At 50.7% G+C, this 20,601-nt stretch overlaps 2 protein-coding genes across 3 annotated transcripts; both read right to left on the bottom strand.

The window, feature by feature from the left end:
* Nucleotides 1-125: 125 nt before the first annotated feature.
* On the bottom strand, nucleotides 126-8,194 carry TOB2 (transducer of ERBB2, 2). 2 transcript variants are annotated; one of them, XM_061363080.1, is made up of 2 exons: nucleotides 7,828-8,194; nucleotides 126-3,650 (listed from the first exon to the last, which is right to left on the bottom strand). In XM_061363080.1, the coding sequence occupies exon 2, from the start codon at nucleotides 3,562-3,564 to the stop codon at nucleotides 2,542-2,544; it is 1,023 nt and encodes a 340-aa protein (XP_061219064.1). In that variant the 5' UTR covers nucleotides 3,565-3,650; nucleotides 7,828-8,194; the 3' UTR covers nucleotides 126-2,541. The 2 variants fall into 2 exon arrangements, with proteins under 2 accessions (XP_061219064.1, XP_061219073.1); XM_061363089.1 differs by lacking the exon at nucleotides 7,828-8,194 and adding an exon at nucleotides 6,904-7,100.
* A 5,412-nt stretch (nucleotides 8,195-13,606) lies between these two features.
* PHF5A (PHD finger protein 5A) lies at nucleotides 13,607-20,484 on the bottom strand. Its single transcript, XM_061363069.1, has 4 exons — nucleotides 20,374-20,484; nucleotides 18,837-18,860; nucleotides 17,330-17,496; nucleotides 13,607-14,278 (listed from the first exon to the last, which is right to left on the bottom strand). The coding sequence occupies exons 1-4, from the start codon at nucleotides 20,423-20,425 to the stop codon at nucleotides 14,189-14,191; spliced, it is 333 nt and encodes a 110-aa protein (XP_061219053.1). The 5' UTR covers nucleotides 20,426-20,484; the 3' UTR covers nucleotides 13,607-14,188.
* Nucleotides 20,485-20,601: the final 117 nt, after the last annotated feature.

The raw sequence follows: 20,601 nt of genomic DNA, 5'->3' as shown, positions 1-20,601 counted from the left end.
AGAAATATACATATATTATATATACCTCTGACATTTTACAAATGTAGCAAATTATTCCATACAAACAGCAACAAAAAAAAAAAAGAACACAAACCCATAAAAAATAAAAGTTAAAAAAAAAAAAAAAAAAAAGAATTTTTGTTTCCTCTCTTCTCTTCCTAAGAAACCAGGGAAATTAGTGCAGGTTTTTAAAAAATAAACTTGAAGCTGAACGCCTACATCCAAGACTAGAAAAGACCCGCAAAGGCCGTTAAGTTTCCATCGCTGCCTGACGCTGGAGGAACACTTCTGAAGCACTTTCTCCTTTTAAGATACAAAGAGGTTGGTCCCTCCTCTTCTTCCTCCCTCCTTCCCCTCACTCACACCACTGTGTTTTCAAGCAGGTAGAATACGTGTGGCAGGGCAAAGCAGCATCAAAGCTTCACACACATAAGCAGGTGGACAGAGCTGGGGCGGGGGGGTTATCCCAACCTTTCCTTCCTCCTTTCTCCTCCTCTGCTGGAGGAGAGCGCGCTGTCCGGATGCGGGGACAGCGGGAGGAGGATGCAGTAGCAGTGGTGATGTCCATCAGTGCGGGGGGGGTCAAAAAACACAAGGAAACAAAAGGGAAACCCAACTGCTCGGCCATTCCTCAGCAAAGTGGCCTGATGTGGAAGCCCGCAGAGGCTGGTTTTGGGAAGCCACGCTCCCTGCCCACCTACGTGTTGGTCATAGCTCCATGGCAAGTAGTCTGCTCGGGAAGAGAGGCAGGGACCGTGCAGCCCCCAGTACCCAGTGAGGGGCAGGGTGCTGGGAACTGTCCCTGCAGAGCTCTGGGCAGTGGAGGCCTCCCTGGGGCTCACTGGCAGCGTTAACTACAAGAGGGCTGAAGCGCCTTTGTCTCAGCTTGAGGGGAAGGAGCAGAAGCCCGGGTTCAAGCCCACCTCCCCTGAAACAGGGATGTCTTGAAAGAGCACACAGGTTTGACAAATACAGAAGTGGGCTTCAGTGTGTGCTCCAGAGACATCACCGAAAGAAAACCAAACCTCAAGTTTGGGAGGCAGCAACAAAAAAACAAAGCAGCTTATTTTTCTTTTAAAGTGAGAACTTCAAAAACTGGAGTCTCATCATCTCCATCTCTCTGCACACTTCCATACTAACACAACAGCCTCCAAGGCGGCCTTCTTCCCACCTAGAGAGCCTCCACCCTGCGGTGAAAGCAGCAGCCCTCCCTCCTTCAGCTCCCTGTGAAGGTGGCTTTCTTAGTCCCTGACACAGACACAACCTAGCTGTAAAGCCACTGTGGCTCAGCTGCAGCACATCACCCTGGGGAAAGCTGCAGGAGCATTCCTGGATCCTGGCCCTGTGGCAGGGAGGCACCGTACACTGACCTAGCAGGATGACTGCTCACCTTTGAAGCACCTGGCTCTGCTCTAAGTCCACTGCCATCTGCACTGATGTGATCTGGCTGCAATGGTGAGTTTGGGCTAGGTGCTTCCCCTCTATGCTGGATCAGCTGCCTCTTCCCACTTCTCCAGAGGAGGGGAGGGGATTTAGTCAGGTGGGTATCTCACTGAAAGCATAAACCCTTATGCTACCACTCAAGAGAGCAGCTTTGACAACACAGCCCTTCTTCTTCCTCTGAAGTTGTGCTGCCTTGCTAAAGAAAAAGGAAGGAATCCCCTCTTTGAGACAAGATGATGAATTCACAGCAGGGAATGAGAACTCAGACCCAGCCCAGACTGCCTGGCAAGCCCTGAGGGGGCACAGCAAGGCCCCCTCACTCAGAAGGGGACAATAACAGCCACTCAGTTCAAGGCTATCCTCCTGCAGCCACAGCTGGAAGGGCAGGTGAGGAAGGGAGCAGGAAGAAGCCATTTCACAGTAACGCTCTGCTCTGCCCTCCCTGCTACGTGCTGGGAGGTGGTCAAGGAGAGTAGTAAGTGCTTCGCAGCACACAGAGCAGCTGATGCCAGCCTGGGCTGAGCAACAAACAGCACAGTGGTCTACGCCCATGGGCACAGTAGATCCTCTCCAGTCTACACGCAGACCCGTAACAGAACAAGCAAGCTCACCCACCCATTTCTGGCTAGCACGCAACAGGAGCGTGTGTATCTCCACTGACTCATCCTCTCCTCATCCCTCCTCCAGCCTCCAGCGAGGTGGTACAAGGAAGACATCCCTACACCCAGGTGGAAGGACCCTGTGTCCAGCGCTGGGGGATGGTGCAGGGAATCAGCAGTATCATGACCTATGGTTGCACCGGTCCTGGGCTGGGGGAAGGGGAAACATGAACCAAAAAAAATCCCAAGGCTCATTTAAAGAGTAAAAAAGTGAGTAGGAAAAAAGCATAGGGACTGAGTTAAAAAACAAGTCAGTGCTTCAGGAGCGTTGCCAGCACAGCGCAACAACACTGGGCTCTTTCTTTTCCCAAGAAGCTATATTTATAAGATTTGAATATTTTCTGTGTATTTCTAATTTTCTTTTTCTCTCCCTCTTGTTTGTTTTGTTCTCGTTTCTCCCCCCTCCCTCCCTGCCCCAAGATACTCTCTTTCCTTGTGTTCAGTTGGCCAAGACGACAGGCTGGAATGACTGGCTGGGATACTGCATGGCATTCAGGTTGTAGCTGAGTCCTTCCACGAAGGGAGACTTCTCCAAGAAGAGGCTGTTGGTGCTGCCACCGAAGACCTGAGCCATATCAAAGGTACCACCCGTGCCAGTGTTGAACTGCGATGCCGGCGGGATGCTGCTGGCCTGGCTCTCGCTGGCAACACCATCGAAGAAGAGGCTGCTGGCTGCCGGTGACCCGCCGCTGTACACGAACTCCTTGGCGTTGGGGGAGAGCTGCGACTGTGGGGCTTGGCTCCCGGTGCTGCCGATGAAGTTCAGAGAGTGCATAGACAGGGAGAGACCCTTGTGCTTCAGCAGGTTGGTGGTGGGAGACCTGACCATCCTTGGCTGCTGCCCAGCGCCTGCTCCGCCACCCCCTCCTCCGGCTCCTCCACCCTTCTTCATCTTGGTGGAGCCGAACTTTGTGGCAGCAAAGGTGGCAGTGGTGAAAGTGATGGGCTGGGCAGAGCGAGGGATGAAGGTGGGGCTGGGCGACTGGCCGAAGGAGGGGGATGGAGAGTTGGACAGAGAGTTATCCTGGCTGCCGATGGGGACAAATACCTGGGCGTCAGGGTTGAAGCTGCTCTTGATTTCCTTGTCCAGCTCCATGGCGCTGCAGCCCTCACTGTCATCCAGGTAAAGGACCTTAACAGAGCCCTTCTCACCTATCTGGTAGGAAACTTCAAAAGGATCGATCCAGACGCTCAGCTCTTCTGGCACATTGGCACGTACATCCTCCACAGCCAGCCCGCTCCGCTTGGCTGCCAGCTCCACCACTGGATCTACCGTCTCCCCGATGTGAATGCAGCGATAGCCAGATCCCTTCAGAGGCTTCTCTGGGTACCAGTGACCCTCATATTTCTTCTTCAGCAGGCGCTCTAGCTCCTCACCAAACAGGTCTGCCCGCCTCCGAGGAAGCTTGTTGTACAGGTATGAGATGATGAAGTTAAGAGCAACTTTGATCTCCAGATGCATACTCCCTTCGCAGCAAGCAATTCAGGGCAGTGTATTAAAAGAGACAAAGTGACACACACATAGACAAGATGTGGCTCCAAACAGACCTAGGGAAAGAGAAAAGGACAGATGAAGATGGGAGAGCACAACAACTCGTCACCTGTCGAGATGAACAGCTTCACTTTGTCGTTAACAGAAGCAGAATGGGCAGTTCCCACACATGCTGAAGAGCAGTGATGCTCTCCAGGAGATTCACCCCAAATCTACTGGCCCTCCAAACAGAGAGCTGCTGCTAGGGAGGAGCCTCCCTGCTCCTCTACAAGAGAAATAAGGGTGTAGCTACACAGGTACACACATCATACTCACCTCACTGCCACATCCCACTGCTGAAACCCAGCAGGCCAACTGCCTGCCCTGGCAGAGCTATTTCAGCACATCTAACGCACCTCTCCCTGCGCTGGCACCCAGTTGCTTCCAGCACGGCTTCCCTGCACCAGCCTCTCCGGAACACAAGCACACCACCCCAGCAGCCTTGTGACTCGCTCAGTGGTTTGTGCAGAGACCCCCACTTGTGCTCAGGACAGCAGAACCAGCCTCTCCTCCTGGAGGCCGGGTGGTCATGCTGGGTGCTGGCATAGAAGGGATGAGAAGGAGCGAGGGAGGGTGCTGAGGCACCAGCTGCCAGCCCATGTTTACTATCCCCTTGACTGGCAGGCACAGATCCTATGAAGCGTACTCAGTGGAGGCTCTCTGCCGAGATACAAGCCTAAAACCCCAATTTAATTCAGTTGTGGGGGGAAAGAGTGGGACAGGAAACGTGCATGGGGTCACAAAACCCGCATACCAACAGCCTGTCTGACACAGTTCACATCGCTTATCCCTGCGCAGAGGGAAGCTAAGCTCTGCCAGGATCAGGTACCTGCTTAATAAAAATTGAAATTGCTTGCCAAAGACTGAAGTAATCCTCCTTCCATCCTTGTGAGGAAGTCTCTGAAATGGAGAGAGGCCACAAAAACCCAGCGCAAAACCACAACACTCAACTCTCCCATTACACACATATTTGCAAACAATGTCTGCCTGGGTACAAAATGAAAGCCCCGGGTAGGTCAGCACCACGTGCTGTCACCCATCCCAAGAAAACAAATCCCACAGATATTTTAAGAGGAAGCACACTTCCAGCAACCTCCACCCCTCTCCAGGGGGAAGCAGAATATCCAGTTTTTAATTGGCAGCTTAGTCAGAGGCCGCTCTGTCTCTTCAGCTGCCCTCACCTTGCTCAGACAGACATGTTGTATTCAACCGTCTTCCTAAAATGGGTTTTGGGGAATGCTCTCACAAAGCTCTCAAGCCAGGGTTTACGCCATGTACCAATTATTTGGGGGTGGGGATGGAGTACAAACATACAGTGTCAGCATTCTCCGGAGGAGCTGAGAATCCCAGCAGCACAACAAGGTATTCACGCTTGCCTAAGTCAGGAGTAAGAACAAACTGACCAGACTAGTTTGCTTGGTCTAGTTTAGTGGACAAGAAGCATTCGATGGATTTGAAAGCAACCTTCAAGCATTTTTTAGGCTTTATTACAAAAAACAAGGGGTGTGGATTTTGTGCTTTTTCTGTATTAGTCCGAGGTCAAAGAGGTTTGGCTTTAGGATGATGGTGACCAGAAACAGATACCGCACCTCAAGTCTGCCAGCAAGGAGGTCAGTTCTAGAAGGAATCCCCTCTGGGTTTGACTCAGCAACATGAAAAAACACAGGAATGAAGGGATGAAAAAGATGGAAAGAAGTCTTGCCTTTCAAACCTGCTTTAAGGAATTATTGTAGTGTGTCAACTTTTGGTAGGTCACTGAGACCTGACCGATTTCTACTAAGAACAGATGCACACCAAAGAAATAAGCAACTGGAGCGTTCCAGAGAACAACAAGGAGAAGCCATTTTCAGAAGCTTCTCAGCACAGAGACAGAGCCTTTTCCAGAGAAAACAGCACAAAGCAACCCCCCGGCAGAGCACATGTAAATGTTATAACAAGAGCTTATACAGCCCACGCTACCCAAGAGCAGATTACATGGAGCCTTCTCAACCCTTTGGCTTTGAGGCATCCAAGGGAGAGGACACTTTGGAATCTCAGCAAAGTAAGCAGGAAGAGAACAGACAGTTTGTAAATCTTTTAATCTCATGTGGTAAATTCTAATCCATATCCAAAAATCTATTAAGAAATCAGAAATTACAGATTGGGAAAGGAGCAAAGGCCAAAATTTACTACCACCCTATTTGCAACACGAATGCCTCAATATACTCTGAGGCATTCACGTTGCCCACATCCCCATCAACGCTCTTCAGAAGACAGCAAGGAGACACAATTATAAATCACTGCCTCCCTTTTCTCTTCTCTTTAAAGAGGTACTCCCCCTTCCTAAAAGGGGAATACTCTGTACTTTGGCTATGAAAACCATGAGTTGATTAGCCTGATAATACCAACAGCTGCCAAGGTAGCTGCATATAGCTGATATTCGCAGCAGAAGGCTTGAAGATTCAGAGATTCCACTGACTCTTCAGGTTGCTGACAGTCAGATGTGCTCCAGCAGGCCCCCCACAATCTCTTGCTACTGCACTAAAATGTGATAACATAGTAATAAAATAATTAAAACTAGACGATGCTGCATGGCTCCAAGACATGAAACAACATCAATTGTAGAAGGGAATATGACAAGTTTCCCATAAGGAGAGGCTTGCCCACGTTGCCAGCATTGCCAAAGCAAAGGCTGATGGTGCCATAAGCAGAATACCTAGGTGCAGGCAGGGAACAAAGGGCCGCTCCTCTGTTCTGCACAGGGAACACGCTCAGAGCCCCTGGTTTTCAGCACACCGATGTGCTGGAGGACAGAGGCCCGATGACCACTTGCATCAGGGGACAACAAACACGGGCACCATGCTCTCTCCTACTCCCTACGCAAACACGGCGGGTGACCTTGTGAGTATCCCTCCAAGCTCCTGAGCACGCCTGGCCCTCGGGAACCGGCTCCTGCTGCTGCCTCACCCCACCAGCCCTGCTCCAGTGACTGTACAAGGCGGCTGCCACCACGACCTGTGCTCCCACAGCCAGCCGGCCGAATAAGGGACCCCCTGCCAACCTCGCCCTCCGTGCCCCTCCTCCCCCATACACCCTCACGGGCGGCAGAGGGGCTCCCCACACTCGAGGCGAGCTGCCCGCAGCCGGCCGAGCCCTGCCCGGCAGAGCGGCCAATACCCGCTGACCCGGCTGGACAGATCTCACCCCCTTCCTCACCAACCACCCCACCAACAGCCGCGGTGCACGCTGGGACTTGTAGTCCTCGTCCCCCCTCCCTGCCCCGCGACCTACTTCTCTGGGGACTACAGCTCCCGTGGCGCCCCGCGGCCAGCCCGGCTCGGCGCTCCGCTCGCCGGGGCAGCACACAAAATTTTCCACGGCACATGCGCGCTGGCGGCCGGCCCCGGCGCTGCCCACGGCGGGGAACACGCCCCGCGGCCCGGCACCGCCGGGCAGCCGCCCCCTCTTCCCTTCCCCTCCCCTCCCCTCCCTCTCGGCAGGGATAGGGATGGGGGGGCGCGTCCCTGCCCCATGGCTGCGGGACAGAGACCGGGAGGCCACAAGACCCGCATCCTCCCCCACCCGGGTGCGTGTCTCCGTCCCCCCAGTGGGTAGCAAACACGGTCCCCCATAAGAGCCCTTCGACGGAACGGGGAATGCCCCCCGGGAGGGCGAGCGCCTGACCCCACGCACCCGGCGGGGCACCACTGCGGCCCCCGAGGCCGGCGGGACCAGGGGGTGCAGCCCAGCCCAGCCCCAGCAGCGTCTTTGTTGTCTCTGGGTTTCCCCCTCACCATTGCCCCCAGAAGAGCCCGCGGGGGCTGGATCCGCCATGCGTGAAGGAAGACACCCCGCCGACATCCCACTTTACCCCGGCAGCGCAGAGTGGCCGCCGCCGCCCTCGGGCCCAGCCTGTCCTTCTTGGTGCTAAGTCGCCCGCCCCGTCCCCTCATCAGACAGAAAATGGTGAACCAGGGCATCGCAAAGCGCCGCCGACCCGCTGACTTTCACCCCCCACCCCACCCTTGAAGCCCATCAATCCCCCCAAGAACCGGCAGCCGCATGGTAGGTCCACGGCCGAATAAATTACACCCACCCCCCCCATGCCAGGCTCATCGCCCCCTCAGAGCCCACAAAGAGCACAGGCGCTAGGGGAGACCCGTCCCGAGAAGGGGGTGGGGAGAAAGGGAAGGAAGCTCCGCCGGCTCCACTTACTTCGTCCTCGGCTCCAGGGCCGGCGGCTGTCGAGGCCGTGGGAGCTGGCGGTGGAGCCCGGGCGGTGTGTGCGGGTCTCTGCCCCGTCCCGTCCCCTCCCTCGACTTCTCCCCGGCGGTACGGCTCCTCCGCGGGGCGGGACCGGGGTCTGCGGTAGGGCCGGCGGTAGTGCGGAACGCCCGGGGTGGGGTGCGGGTGCCGGTGTTGCCGCCTCTCCTCGTCTGTCGCCCCTCCTGTCACCGCCCGCCGGCCCAGAGCCGCCCGCACCCTAGCCTCAAGTGAGCCAACTCACGGCAAACTTTCACCCTTAGCAACCCCGCGCAGGGATCCGCGCTCCCGCCCAGTGTGATGCGGTCGCGGAGGGCGGACTGGGACTACTTCCCCCTCCCCTCGCCGCACGCAGAACCCCGGGGACGGGATGGGGGGGGTGGCGATGCGCTCCCCTGGTCGCTCAGCGCTGCCGGCACAGGGGAAAGGGGCAATGGCTTTAGTGGGGATGAGGGTTGACCTCAGGACTTCTCCAAGCGGCCTAGCCTGAGGCGGTGGGGGGGCATGGCGAGGTGATGGAGCGGGAGTGGGGAGGGAAGGGACCGGCACGCGTTTTCCTCGGGTGCTTGGCAGCGAGGTCGGACACACTGGTGCTGACAAGCCGCCCGGGTGAGGGGGGACCCTGGGGAAGTGCGGCTTCCAAAGGGACAAACTCGCTCGCTGGACAGCTCTAGCCAAGAGTTCAAGCACTCCTGCGCTGGAACCCCCAGCCCCGCTACTGATGCAGGCGGTAGAGCGCCGAGGCGAGGAGAATCGGTAACTCCAGCTCTTTTCCCTACGGCCGTTCCCTCGGGAGCGCCGGCCCCGTGACACGGCAGGAGGGAAGGTACAGCCGCCCCATCTCCTCAGGGGACAACGGGGCAAGGCGCAGCAAGGGCCGCCCAAGTCACCGCAGGGAGGACAGCAGCAGGCACAGCCGCCCCCACGGCCCCGCGCTTCCCACCCCTCGGCACACAACCCGCGCACTACTTGTCGCCGCACATCCGTGCGCTTCCGCCTTCAGTGCAGGAGGGCCTGGCCGGCCCGTCCCTTACGGAGACGGGGGATCCGCAAGGTGCGAGAGCGGCGGCCGTACTAAAAATAACTGCGGCGTGTTAGCAACAGCCTTCCCATTGGCTGGCCGGACCCGGCGGCGCCTTCGGATTGGTGCACTGCCTCAGCCAGTGAGCCAAAGGGGGTGTGCGCGGGGTAGGCGGTGCCAGGCGCGGCGCGGCGGCTGCCGGGGACTGTAGTCACTGAGGACGCCGTGGCCTGACCGGTCTCCGTTGTCCACATCCCGCACCGCGGGGTGCTCGGGGCCCCGCCATGCCGGGGCAAGCAGAGCCGCTGCAGCTGGTGCACGGCGGGCGCTGCGTGCTGCTCTGTGGAAGGACGGCCACGGGGACGACTACCGCCGGGGCTGCCCGGGTCAGGGAGAATGATGAGCACCTGCACCCCGCGGCTGAGCCCCGGCCTCCCGGCTGGCAGGCGGGTCACTCGCCTGGCTCTTTATTTTAGGGCCCAAGGCCACCGGGTTGGGCAGACGCCACTTGCAAAGGGCCCGCTGGCTGTCCACATGTGAGGTGGCTTTTGATCCGACTGAGGCTATAAACAAGTCAGAGGGACACCAGGGACAGCCCTTCTAGCTCTCCTGCCACACGTTTGGCATCGTCCTTGGAGCTGACACAAGCAGAGCAAGAATGGAGAGTCAGCCTTGGTGACTAGAGAGCTGAAACAGTCCCAGGGGCAGCAATGAAGTGTTCTCGTTGTCTTGGTTCTGAAGAACTCCCGAGAAAAATCCTATCATGAGTCCCATTGCAGCTTGGAATTGTATCTTCTCAATAACAGTTACATTTGAATGTTTAATTTATTGCCCATTTTCAAAAGGGACAAAGATCACAGCTGCTTCCTGAGTTGCTCTGTGACTCTCTGGTTAAGTAATTAACACAGCAACCACCCCTTCCAAGTGCAAAAATACTAAGTTCCTCTCTTGCCCCATTTCCACGCAGATCCCCCACAGCTTTCCAGGTTTGGTTTGTCCTTTCTTTCTCCTTCCTTCCCTCTCTCAGGAACCGTTTACCTCAAGGACTGCTTTTGAAGCGATCAACATCATGCATTAAGAATCCCAGACTGGTTTGGGTAGGAAGGGACCTTAAAGCTCATCCAGTTTCAACCCCCTGCCATGGGCAGGGACACCTTCCACGTTGCTTCAAACCCTGTCCAACCTGGCCTTGAACACTGCCAGGGATGGGGCAGCCACGGCTTCTCTGGGCAGCCTGTGCCAGTGCCTCACCACCATCACAGGGAAGAACTTCTCCCTAATATCTCATCTAAATCTCCCCTCTGGCAGGTTAAAGCCATTCCCCCTTGTCCACTCACTACATGTCCTTTATGCCTCATGTCCGTCTCCAAGAAATCTGTTAATGCTCTCCTTCCCAGTGCTGCAGGAGCTGTCCTTGCTCATTTTCCCACCAAGTTGAGAAAAAAAACTGAGTCAAGAAAAAAAAATAATTTCAAGAACTTCTGAAATTCAGGGTTGTTTTTTTTTCTGCAAAAGAAGGGGGAGAAACAGAAGAGGAAAATTTATGAGTTATTAGGAGCAGCGGACCCTTTCCATCATCACTCCTAGTTTCAAAAGGAATTTGGTTACAAAAGAACACTATTTTTTTGTTCTTAATTCTCCCTTGCTTTGCTGGAAACAAAATTAAGCTGCCAGTCAGAGATGGGGAAATTAAAATGACTGTGCTATTTTTAGCATCATTAAGGGGGGGGAGAAGGGCAATTACATTTCTAAAATTCTATTGTCATTTTAATAAGGTGTTACTAAGAGGGTGGTACACATTAGGGCTCTTTAAAATGCCTGTGCCTTGATCGGGCTCCTGTCATTACCCTGTACACATGCAGGCAGAGGAATTCTGTCACTGGACCAGCTCACGCATTCCTGGCCATTTGGTTGTTACGTCAAAGCAAAGCTCCTGGATCATGTGTGCTGTGTGGGGAGGGAGGGAGGGAGGGAACCGCTGGGATGGAGCTCTTTAATGCCCAGGAAGGGCAGTCGGGTTATTGGTGGGTGTAATTAAGTGCTGTTGTATCCTGAATCCTCTTTACAGTCAATTCACGTGACGGCCTCAAGGAAATGAAAAATTCTTTCCTGCTATTGAACGAGGCAAACAACCTCTCCAGCTGAAGCCTCTAATGAGAAAATAACAGCTCCCGTGCAGGTTAAGGCTTCAGGAGGATTTTGTCCTGCTCACAGGCAGACTCCAGGCCTTTGCCTACCCCAGGGTGACACCTGGGGCTCAAAGGCTTTGTCAATACAAGGTCTACGTGATTGAAAGGTGTGTTACAGAGCTATTTGCTGAGCTCAGTTGTAGCTGTGTCTGATAAGTGTCCTGAAGAGGCATCTAACAGGGAACATCTATGTTTCAGAATGCAGTGATGCTTTGTTAGTACTGGTAACAGAGAGGCCAATTACTTTATAGGCAAGAGGTTTTATGTCATCGTTCCCCCAGTGTAAACACACAAAATAAAAGATTTTTTTTTTTTTACTTATTACATAGCAAACTTTTGATTAAAAAAAAAGCCATTAACCCTACCTAGAAAAGTTAACAGCAGGAAGAGACCTTTAGCTCCATGCAGTTAGGATCTGCAAGCAGCATCACAGGTGTTCAGCTGCTGCAGGGTGGTGTCACTCCCACCCTCCCCTGCCCATGGCAGCCAGGGAGCCCCTGAACTGGGTGGCTTAGGACTCCAAGGGCTGATGTAGTACTCCCGGAGGGTGGCAGGCACACAGTAGCAGGACACCTCTCGTCTCATTTCCAAACCCTTTAAACATATGCTCTGGTCGCCATTGCTGCCAGGAAATCTCCTTCTACTGGACAAGTACTTTAAAATCTGTTTAGGTAAAAAAATACCACACTTTTCTAGGGGCCCTGCCTGGGTTTTATTTGCTGGTGAACAGAAATCATTACCATGCAAGCAAGGCTGAGTTCTTCTGTGTTACCCAACTGTATCCATTACCCTTGTCTGAATTAGCAGCTTCAGGGCAATGTCCCGTCCATGCTCTTGAAAGTACCAGAAAGGCAGTGGCACTGACCTGATCCAGCCCCAGTAGCATTTGGCGTTGTCCCCAGAGCTGTCTGAGCAAACAAGGCAAAGGGGAAAAAGCCTATCCCTCCCTTTCTCCACCTGCCCAGTGACTCAGAACAACTAGAAATGGCAGCTTAACTCTCACAGCTGCCAGAATGCAGCCCGATATACCCAGCAGCCAGAGCGAGGGCACCCGAAGTGCCAAGAAAGTAAGTACAGCTCAGCCATTTTTGGGGGTGGGGGAAGGGATGGAGACACTTCTATCTCTATAGGAACTCCTGCCAAGCTGATCCCGCTGAATGATCGGGAACAAGGGCTGCTCTAAAATTGGATCTTCTAGGGGTCTCTGTCCCAGGGGCAGTAATTCCAAGACAAAAGAAATAATTCAACCTCTTTTTCTTCTCTTCTCTACTTTCACTGAACAACTTTTGTTACCTTAGAAACTTCAGGGAAAGAAAAAACTATGTAAAAACTTCTGCATTCATAGAGTGATAACTTGGGTGGCCTGAGTGAGAGCAAGTGATAAACTCTGGTTGAAGTGATAATGTTCCAGGCAGCTGCTTAGTCAGGTTGAACTGCTTTGAGAGAGAGGGTTTTCTGGAACCAAAGAACCAGTTTGCTCTGAACATCTTGGCAAATGGCATCCGTGTTGGTAAAAATTAACCAGAGGTTGTGTAAGAGAACCATGGTGCAGGGAAGAGGACATAGAGATACTCTCAGCACTGCAAAAACCTTTGAAGGGAAACCTGAGAGAATTAATAGCTGGGGCAGAGGGGATAGAGAGGAGCAGCTGTGATAGCTGTAGGACCAGTCATAGCTAGAGCTAACTGCAACAGGAAGAAATGACTTTTAAAGGAAGGATGATCACAACCTATCTCCTTGTTTTCAATCCTACCCAAAACACCCAAATGGCTGGAGCAGGTAGAAGAGGCATTTAAACCACAAGGAGTTAGAGGAATTGGTACTAGCCTCGGGAACAACTGAAATCGTGGAGGGAGTACAGAACAGGCTCTGCCCCCCAAGACTGCACAAAGAGAATCTCGTTACTGTACCACAGGCTTGGCTTAGACTGTGAAGGCTTTAACAGCGACAGAGCTTGGGCCTTGATTTAAACACCTGAGGAGTGCGCACACTAGTAGGGAACTCAGTTCTTCCTCTGCATAAAAGCACCAGTTCCCAGGTCTCTGCTGAGCCAACAGACTGCTTTTAGACTGTAATGGTATTTGACAAACAAGCAGCCTCTGGTTTCCAGCACACATAGCCTAGAACACAATAGTTGGTTTCCAGTTACAGCTGGGAAGGCTTTAACTTATTCACAAGAACAGTATAGTGAGTCAAATAGCTTAGTTAGGTTTTAGAAAGGGATTGGATGTTTGCATGGTGAAACAACATCCACAGCCGTATTAGCTCGGATAAGGGTTACAAGCTCAGCGATCCTCACGCTACGCGACAAAATGATCAGCGGTCAGGATCACAGGCAGACAAAAGCAATAGCCATTCCCTGAAGCTCCTTGCAGCAACATCACGTGGCCATAAGCAGACACTGTCACAAACCAGATAACCCATTGTGCAGTTCTAGCTGGGTTAATCCTGTGTGTCCCCGAAAGCTCCAGAGAGGCTAAGCACAAAATGAACTGGAGAGAAATCCTTGTTGTACAAAAAATAGAACCAAAAAGAAGACGCTTTATTGGTATGCATCCTACAAAAACGGTTACAAGAAAGAGCCTTGGATTAATCTGTCAAAGCAAACATGGAACAGCTGTGCTCTCCCTAGGAAAGCACCAGCCACAAGCAAGTTCCTTTCAAAACAGGGCAGCATGGAAATATACTGGAGGGGAGCAGACACATGGGCTTGATGCCCTGTTGTTCAGAACTGATGCATGGGGCGATTTCAAACAACTGAGAGGAGGCCCGGTAAGAGCAACCCCAAGATGTTTCCCCACGCCACAGACTGCACTTGCTTTTTACTGAGCTGGTCTTCATGTGTAAATACTTGCCCACCAAGATTTTTATAGCAGAGCTTCTGAAAAGGCAAGAGATAGTAATCCTCATTTGTTCTGATAGTCAGTTCTGATCAGATTTCAGTCCCCCCCCAGTCTGTTATTTCTCCAACCCCAAGTACACCACTGAATTTGTACTGCTTTATAGAAAAATAATCAACCGGTTTTCAATACTTGTAAAGTCCAGAGATGTTCCAAGACCCTCTTGCCAACCTGACATGAGGTGTAGCCATGTACAGATAGGATCACCTCTTCTTGAAGCCATACTTTTTCCTTTCGTAGAAGAGATCTGTCTTGGAACTGCCCAGGTTGACGATCTTAGGGCAACCATCTCTCTGTAAGAAGAAAAGGGGATGTACGTTAGGAGATGGGTCAACACAACAATCAATCAATCGTCACTTACATAGTTCTAGTAGGTTCTCTGTTCCCATACTCCTCACTCTATCCTCAATATACATTTTGAATACCTGTGCAGAAAAACTGCCCTTCAAATCTGGTTACTACCAGCAAGAGAGTAGTGGAACAGAAAAGAGGGTGGACACCTTTTTAACGTTAGTCTAGGACATTATATTTCTCCATCTCCAGGGTGAAGATGGAGAACAGCTCTAGTAACGTCAGCATTTTAATGCTCAGTGCCTCAAGACTATTCTTTCTAAATGAGAATATGCAGGATTTATAGGGCCCAGAGGAATAACCTTTCCCCTCCTTAGGCAAGAAGAATCTTGTTGCTTTAGATGTCACCAAACCATTCTCGTGATTAGGGATACCTCTCAGCTGTGACAGGAGAGATGAATCTCAGATTTCCTGCATCCTGGATTGATTGCTGCAGAGGCTGTATGGTCATCTCAGGAGAGGACAACTATTCACAGCAGCTGCACAGAATTAAGTTTTTGTACCTGAATCTCAGTGGACTATGGGAGAAAAGGCACGTGTAAAGCAAGAAGGAAAGTGGGAGATACCCACCTCAGAGGTGTGTCTGCAAAGACAAATCGCAGATGCACCTCTTGGTGTACCAGGGAACATTTGCCCATGGGCCACGTGAACCCAATATCTACTTAACACCTGGGGGCAAAATGCTGTGGCTGGCAACAGCGGCTGTGGGGGGGGCCCAGAAGGCAGAGGAACATGTGTCCTTGACCGTTGTGTAAGCCTGAGTGCACTAGACTTAGAAAGCCTCTGGGCAGATGTCAGATGCTACAGAAACTGCACCCAAGCTGCCCCACCAATCCCTGCTCCTGTGCAGGAGATGCAACCCAGTGGGGAGGGACTGCATGGTAGAAATAACAGGAGGGGGGAAATCATCCCTCCCCCATACACTTGCTACAAACCATCTCCAGCTACTGTCTGCTTATATGATTTTGAACCTCAAGAGTAGGACTCTTCCAAGCCTTACCTCCCACAACCCAGGGAGTCTGTGACAATCTTGACAGTATTATTGCAGGGCTCTGTTCATTCTTCCACCTCCTCCTAAGGAGGCACCACATGAACATGCTTCTGCCCCCAGGAAAACAACTCACAGCTGTCCTTGGTAACAAGGCAGGATTTAAGCCCTTACCCACAGATTGAAGTGGGGTAAAACAATACGCCATTCCTCCCTCCACCAGAACAAATGAACCAAGGGTAACCAGGCCCTTTGCCTGGTGTCTAACAGAATTCCACCTCCTTCTTCCATTTTAGTATTTGCTTTCTTGCTTCACTATCTTTTCCAGTCTTTCTCTGATGATGATGGCAGTGATGTGACTGAAACCTTGGCGTGTTAGAGCTTCAGGTATAGGGCTCTGTCCATCTGCTTTTCTTATTCACATCAGCACCAGCTACCATAACTGACAGCAGCACACTTAACTTTACTCATTCTGGGCACCCTACACCTGTGCCAGCACTTTTCAATCCTGCAAGCCAATCACATCCAACCAGCTTCAGATCTGCAAATTCACATCTGTAATAATCCCCAACATTTGAGTTTGCTGGTAAAGAGCAACTGCCTTCACCCACAGCAGCCTTCACCCAGCTGTCACAAATTCTTCAGTTCTGACAAAATTCTCCTGCTCCTCCACCTCTACATTTTCTACAATCCTCCCTTGCAGAGTAGCTGGCTATGTCACACCTGAACCAGACACAGCAAGCTACAAATGAGTTTAGGTTATGAAAAATACTTGTTTGAAATTAATAGTATGGTAGGAATAAAATCAAGCCTATTTTACTCGTGACTTATCAAGCCAGATGCCTTGGTTCCAAAGGCATGTGAACAAAACTACTCTTTCTCACAGCATTTCTCAAGTAGGAGGCAGCACCACTATCACAGTCTTAATATCCTTATCTTGATACTAAGAAATATTATGGTCCTGTCAGATCCAATGACTAAACTCAAATGAGCACCTACCCCTTTCCTGAATTTAGCTGCAGGCCTCTAGAGAAAAGGTAGGTACTGCAGAGAATTAAATCAGCAACTCACTGAGCTGAGAATGTTCCTGTAACAATCCGATCCATTCTCTCAGCATGTCCTCCAGTCATTAAGGCATGCTGGGAATGGCATTTGTGAAGAACCAGAAGCCAAACAACCTTTAACATACTCTCACAGCTATCAGGCCCATATTCTGGGGATATTGCAAATGTTCTTGCTCTTCCCGAAAGTCTTTCTACCACTTCATTTGTAGTTCTTCACATCATGCACTTGTGTTGGGTATTAACAAATACTTTAAAGTGGGTAAAGAGCTGCCTCATTTAACATGCAGAGTAATGCATGTTAAATGTCTCAGCACAAGGAGATTATAAAAAGATTATAGCACTGACAATAGAAATAAGGGATCATCACACCAAAAAATGTTAGCAAAAAAAAAAAGATGTCTTCAAAACAGGCCATCCAAAAAAAGTAATAAAATGCAGACACTAGACACTAAGGCCTATCTTTATGCTGTTATCCGAAAGGAAACGCAGGTGGCAATTCCATAGGCCTTATGATACTGTACGTGCCTTTGGTCAGTGGCTGATAATGGACTTCCAGTGAGGAGCCACTCCTACCAGTGTGTTTGCAGTGTCTGGAATATCTCTGACCCTGATAAAACCTAAGCTGAGAGATCTGGTAACACAACAACTTAAAGTGGTAACAAGCAGTGCGTGGAGGAAGCGAGCCTTGAGTGTGCAGTGCAAAGCAGTCAAAGACCCTTTGGGATTAAGAGAATTCCAATACCTCAAAAGGCTTTGCAAACAGGGGAACTACCAACACGGGAAGAAAGGCAGGAAGTAATGAAAACCAGTGCCAATTTTGGTAGTGGAACCCAAGCACCTGATGTCCAACACTAATTTCAGTAGCTCCAAGACCCTTAAGGAAAGCATGGCTACTAAATAAAGACATAACTGATTCAACAGGAAACAGAATGCCAACGTACATCTTTTTCCTGGATGGTGCACTCCTTGCAGTAGTAGGCATCAGACACTCCTGGTCCTCCGCAGATCACACAGCGCCCTTGGTAGGAGCCGTAGTTACACTCGTCACATATGCGCACCAGGGTGCAGGGCCGCACGTAGGAGTCACAGATCACACATTTGCCATCACCTGCAAATACAGCAGAGCCGCCAGTTATAGAACAATCTGACCTGTTCTCCACACTCTTATCAAAGAGGAAAAGCTTCCGAGTAAAGAACTTGCCTCTACACTCAAAGACAATGCAACTGAACTGCATGAGTTTATCCTGCACAGGGTGCAACTTTGTATTTGCACCCAGAGTTAGGAGGAACAAGGGCCAGTAGCCTGTAATAAGTGAGGGTTTCATTTATTCATTCATACATTCACAATCAGAGAAGGAACTCAAAGACACTTCTGTGATTAGCCAAAACCTGCTTGGATTTTTACTCTGGAACTTTTCCTGACTTTTCACTTGTGAAGAAAACAAAAAGCTGGACTGACAGGACTAATGTCCTTACCTACACAGCAGCAGCGTTTCTCCTACAGTGCCACATCAACAAAAGTCTGGGGTTACTATCTTCAATGAGGTAAGAGATTGTCCCTTTAATCCTTCATCTGTGAGAAGGCCAAAGAAAGGGCAAACCGGCCTAAACAGCCACTTCACAAAAGTAGCTCTTGCTTTCTCACAAGGAATCAACTGAAATTCAAGTACTCGTATCATACAGATGCCATTGACAGTCTCTGCTGTGCTGGACCTTACCCAAAACACCGACCTAGGGATGAAAGGCTTCATATCCTATTACCAGTTCCCAAGGCATCTAATCCTGACTCCCACAAACAGCTCATCTAACCTGCTCGTAAATCTCCAGCATGGCAGCCCTCAACTGCTACCAATGGGAACTGTTAGACTGCCAAGGGCTCCTGTAAACAGTCTTGTGCTTCAGACTTTGCTTATTTCCATGCTATTTTTGAATCACAAACTATTCATCTTATTTCCTCTGTTTCCCTACAAGGATCTAATGACAGTTCATACTCTATATGGTAGGGGTTTCCTGCTCTAACTCTAGATGTTGTGTGCCCTCCCTCCCCACCGCCCCCCTTTTTATACTAGATGCTGAAGGGAACCTTTCCCCAGGTGTCAGATTCCAAAAATGCAGTTTTTCCCCCCTGCTTTGAAATGATGAGGCTGATCATTTTATATTACAGATTACAAGGAACCAATCAAGAAGTCACTGTAGCCACAGCTACTGCAAACCCTGTCAGCATATTCTCTAGAACAGTACGCATTTGCCTGACAATCTATTTGAGAGGATAACTTTGTAATTATTCATTTATTTACACTTGCAATTCACAAGTAACTGTTCCCATTTCAAAGAGTGACCTCAAGTTTGTAGTTAAAGCAAAAATGGAACCAAATCCCCAATTCTAAACTGGATGCTCTAACCACACCACCATGTTCTCAATCAACTCTATGTAGAAGCTATACTTACATTTTTCACAAAGTCTTCCAATTGCTGTAAGAAAAAGAACAACAAAAAATTATTTGAGGCAGAAGCAGGAAAAAAACATAAGTATCTGTAAGCCTGAATGTCAAATAATTATCTTCTGCAGTGAACAGTCTTTAAAAGAAAAACGTAAACCACAGAAACAGTTTGAGCATAAGTACAAATATTTTTATGATAAAACAATATATATCCTCCTGAAGACATTTACCAAGATCAAAGTTTAGATGCATTGTAAATGCATAATAACAACCACTGACAGTAAGAAAATTTACATTCATTATTCCATTTCAAACACAGCCAGTGTACTTGACCAAAGGAAATCCTATACATGAATCTTGGCATAACTTTTACACCGCTTTTAATGATGAAAAAATAAATTAACCAAGTATTTATTTGGTTTAAGGCAGCCCAAATACCTTCCTCTCTTCAGAACAGGAAGGTAGTTACATTTATCTCAGATGTATTATCACTTGTATAGGAAACTGACAACAACACTAGCCATTTTAATAAATGTCATAAATATCAAGTTCTAACAACCAGATATACACACTCACAAATAATAAACAGTGATTCAGTTAAGTTTGAGGGTCAAGGGATTAATCAGAGCAAATTCTGACAAGAAAAAAAGTTCATTATCTGTTAACAAGTATAACAAGTGCAAGTACAGCTCAGGGAAGACCTTACAGCAGCTTCCAGTGCCTAAAGGGGCTGCAAGAAAGCTGGAGAGGGACTTTTTTCAAGGGTCTGTAGGGACAGGGGTAATGGCTTTAAACTGACAGAGGGGAGATTTAGATTTGATGTTAGGAAGAAATTCTTCCCTGTGAGGGTGCTGAGGCCCTGGCACAGGTTGCCCAGAGAAGCTGTGGCTGCCCCATCCTTGGCAGTGCTCAAGGAAAGGTTGGACGGGGGTTGGAGCAACCTGCTCTAGTGGAAGGTGTCCCTGCCCATGGCAGGGGGTTGGAACTGGATGAGCTTTAGGGTCTGTTCCAACCCAAACTATCCTGCAATTCTATAACCTGGAATACAATGTTATCTTGCAGACAGAAAGATGCCCCCAGAGCTAAAGCCTTCAGCTCCTTCCCCTGGCTCCACTGGTATGACCAACACAACGGGAGTGAAACACACCAAAACCACATCTGTTTGCGTTCAGCACCCAGCTCACTTGCCTTTACCCTACCCGAGGAACAGAACCCTACAGTTCCCCAGGCCCTGAAGCCATTCAGCTCCACTGAGGGAGGCGCGTGACCCCAGAGCAGCGGACCCCGAGAGCAGCAGCCTCCTTACAGCGCCCCCAATCCCACTGTGGCGGAAAACCCCACAAAACATGGCAAAACACAACATGAAAGTGAAATAAAACCGCGGAGGGGGAGGGGCGCCCTCCCCGCCAAGGCCTAACGGCCGCTAACGACACACACACGGGCCCGCGCCTCCCTGGGCCCCGCAGTCGCAGCGGGTGCGAGGTGAGGTGAGGTGAGGTGAGGCGAGGTGCGGTGCGGTGCGGTGCAAGCCCGCCGGGACTCACCGACGCCGGCCTGCTTGCGGCAGAAGATCAGGTCCGGGTGGTGCTTGGCCATGGCGAGCCGTCACCCGCCTGCCGCCGCCGCCGCGCGCGATCACCTTCGACCCGCGCTCAATCCCCCTGCGGTCCTGGCTGGGGTGAGCACAGCGACTGAAAAGGAGCGGCCCCGAGAGGGAAAACCGGAGCGGTGGAGGGAAGGGATACTGAAAAAACTCTGTTCATCGTTAACCT

This window comes from Neopsephotus bourkii, unplaced genomic scaffold (genome assembly GCF_033783945.1).
Source record: "Neopsephotus bourkii isolate Nb327-2 ecotype Australia unplaced genomic scaffold, CSIRO-AGI_Nbou_v1 NB_107, whole genome shotgun sequence".
NCBI classification, from domain to species: Eukaryota; Metazoa; Chordata; class Aves; order Psittaciformes; family Psittacidae; genus Neopsephotus; species Neopsephotus bourkii.
Note: the sequence above shows the minus strand (reverse complement) of the source record. Positions and strands in the feature narration are given on the sequence as shown.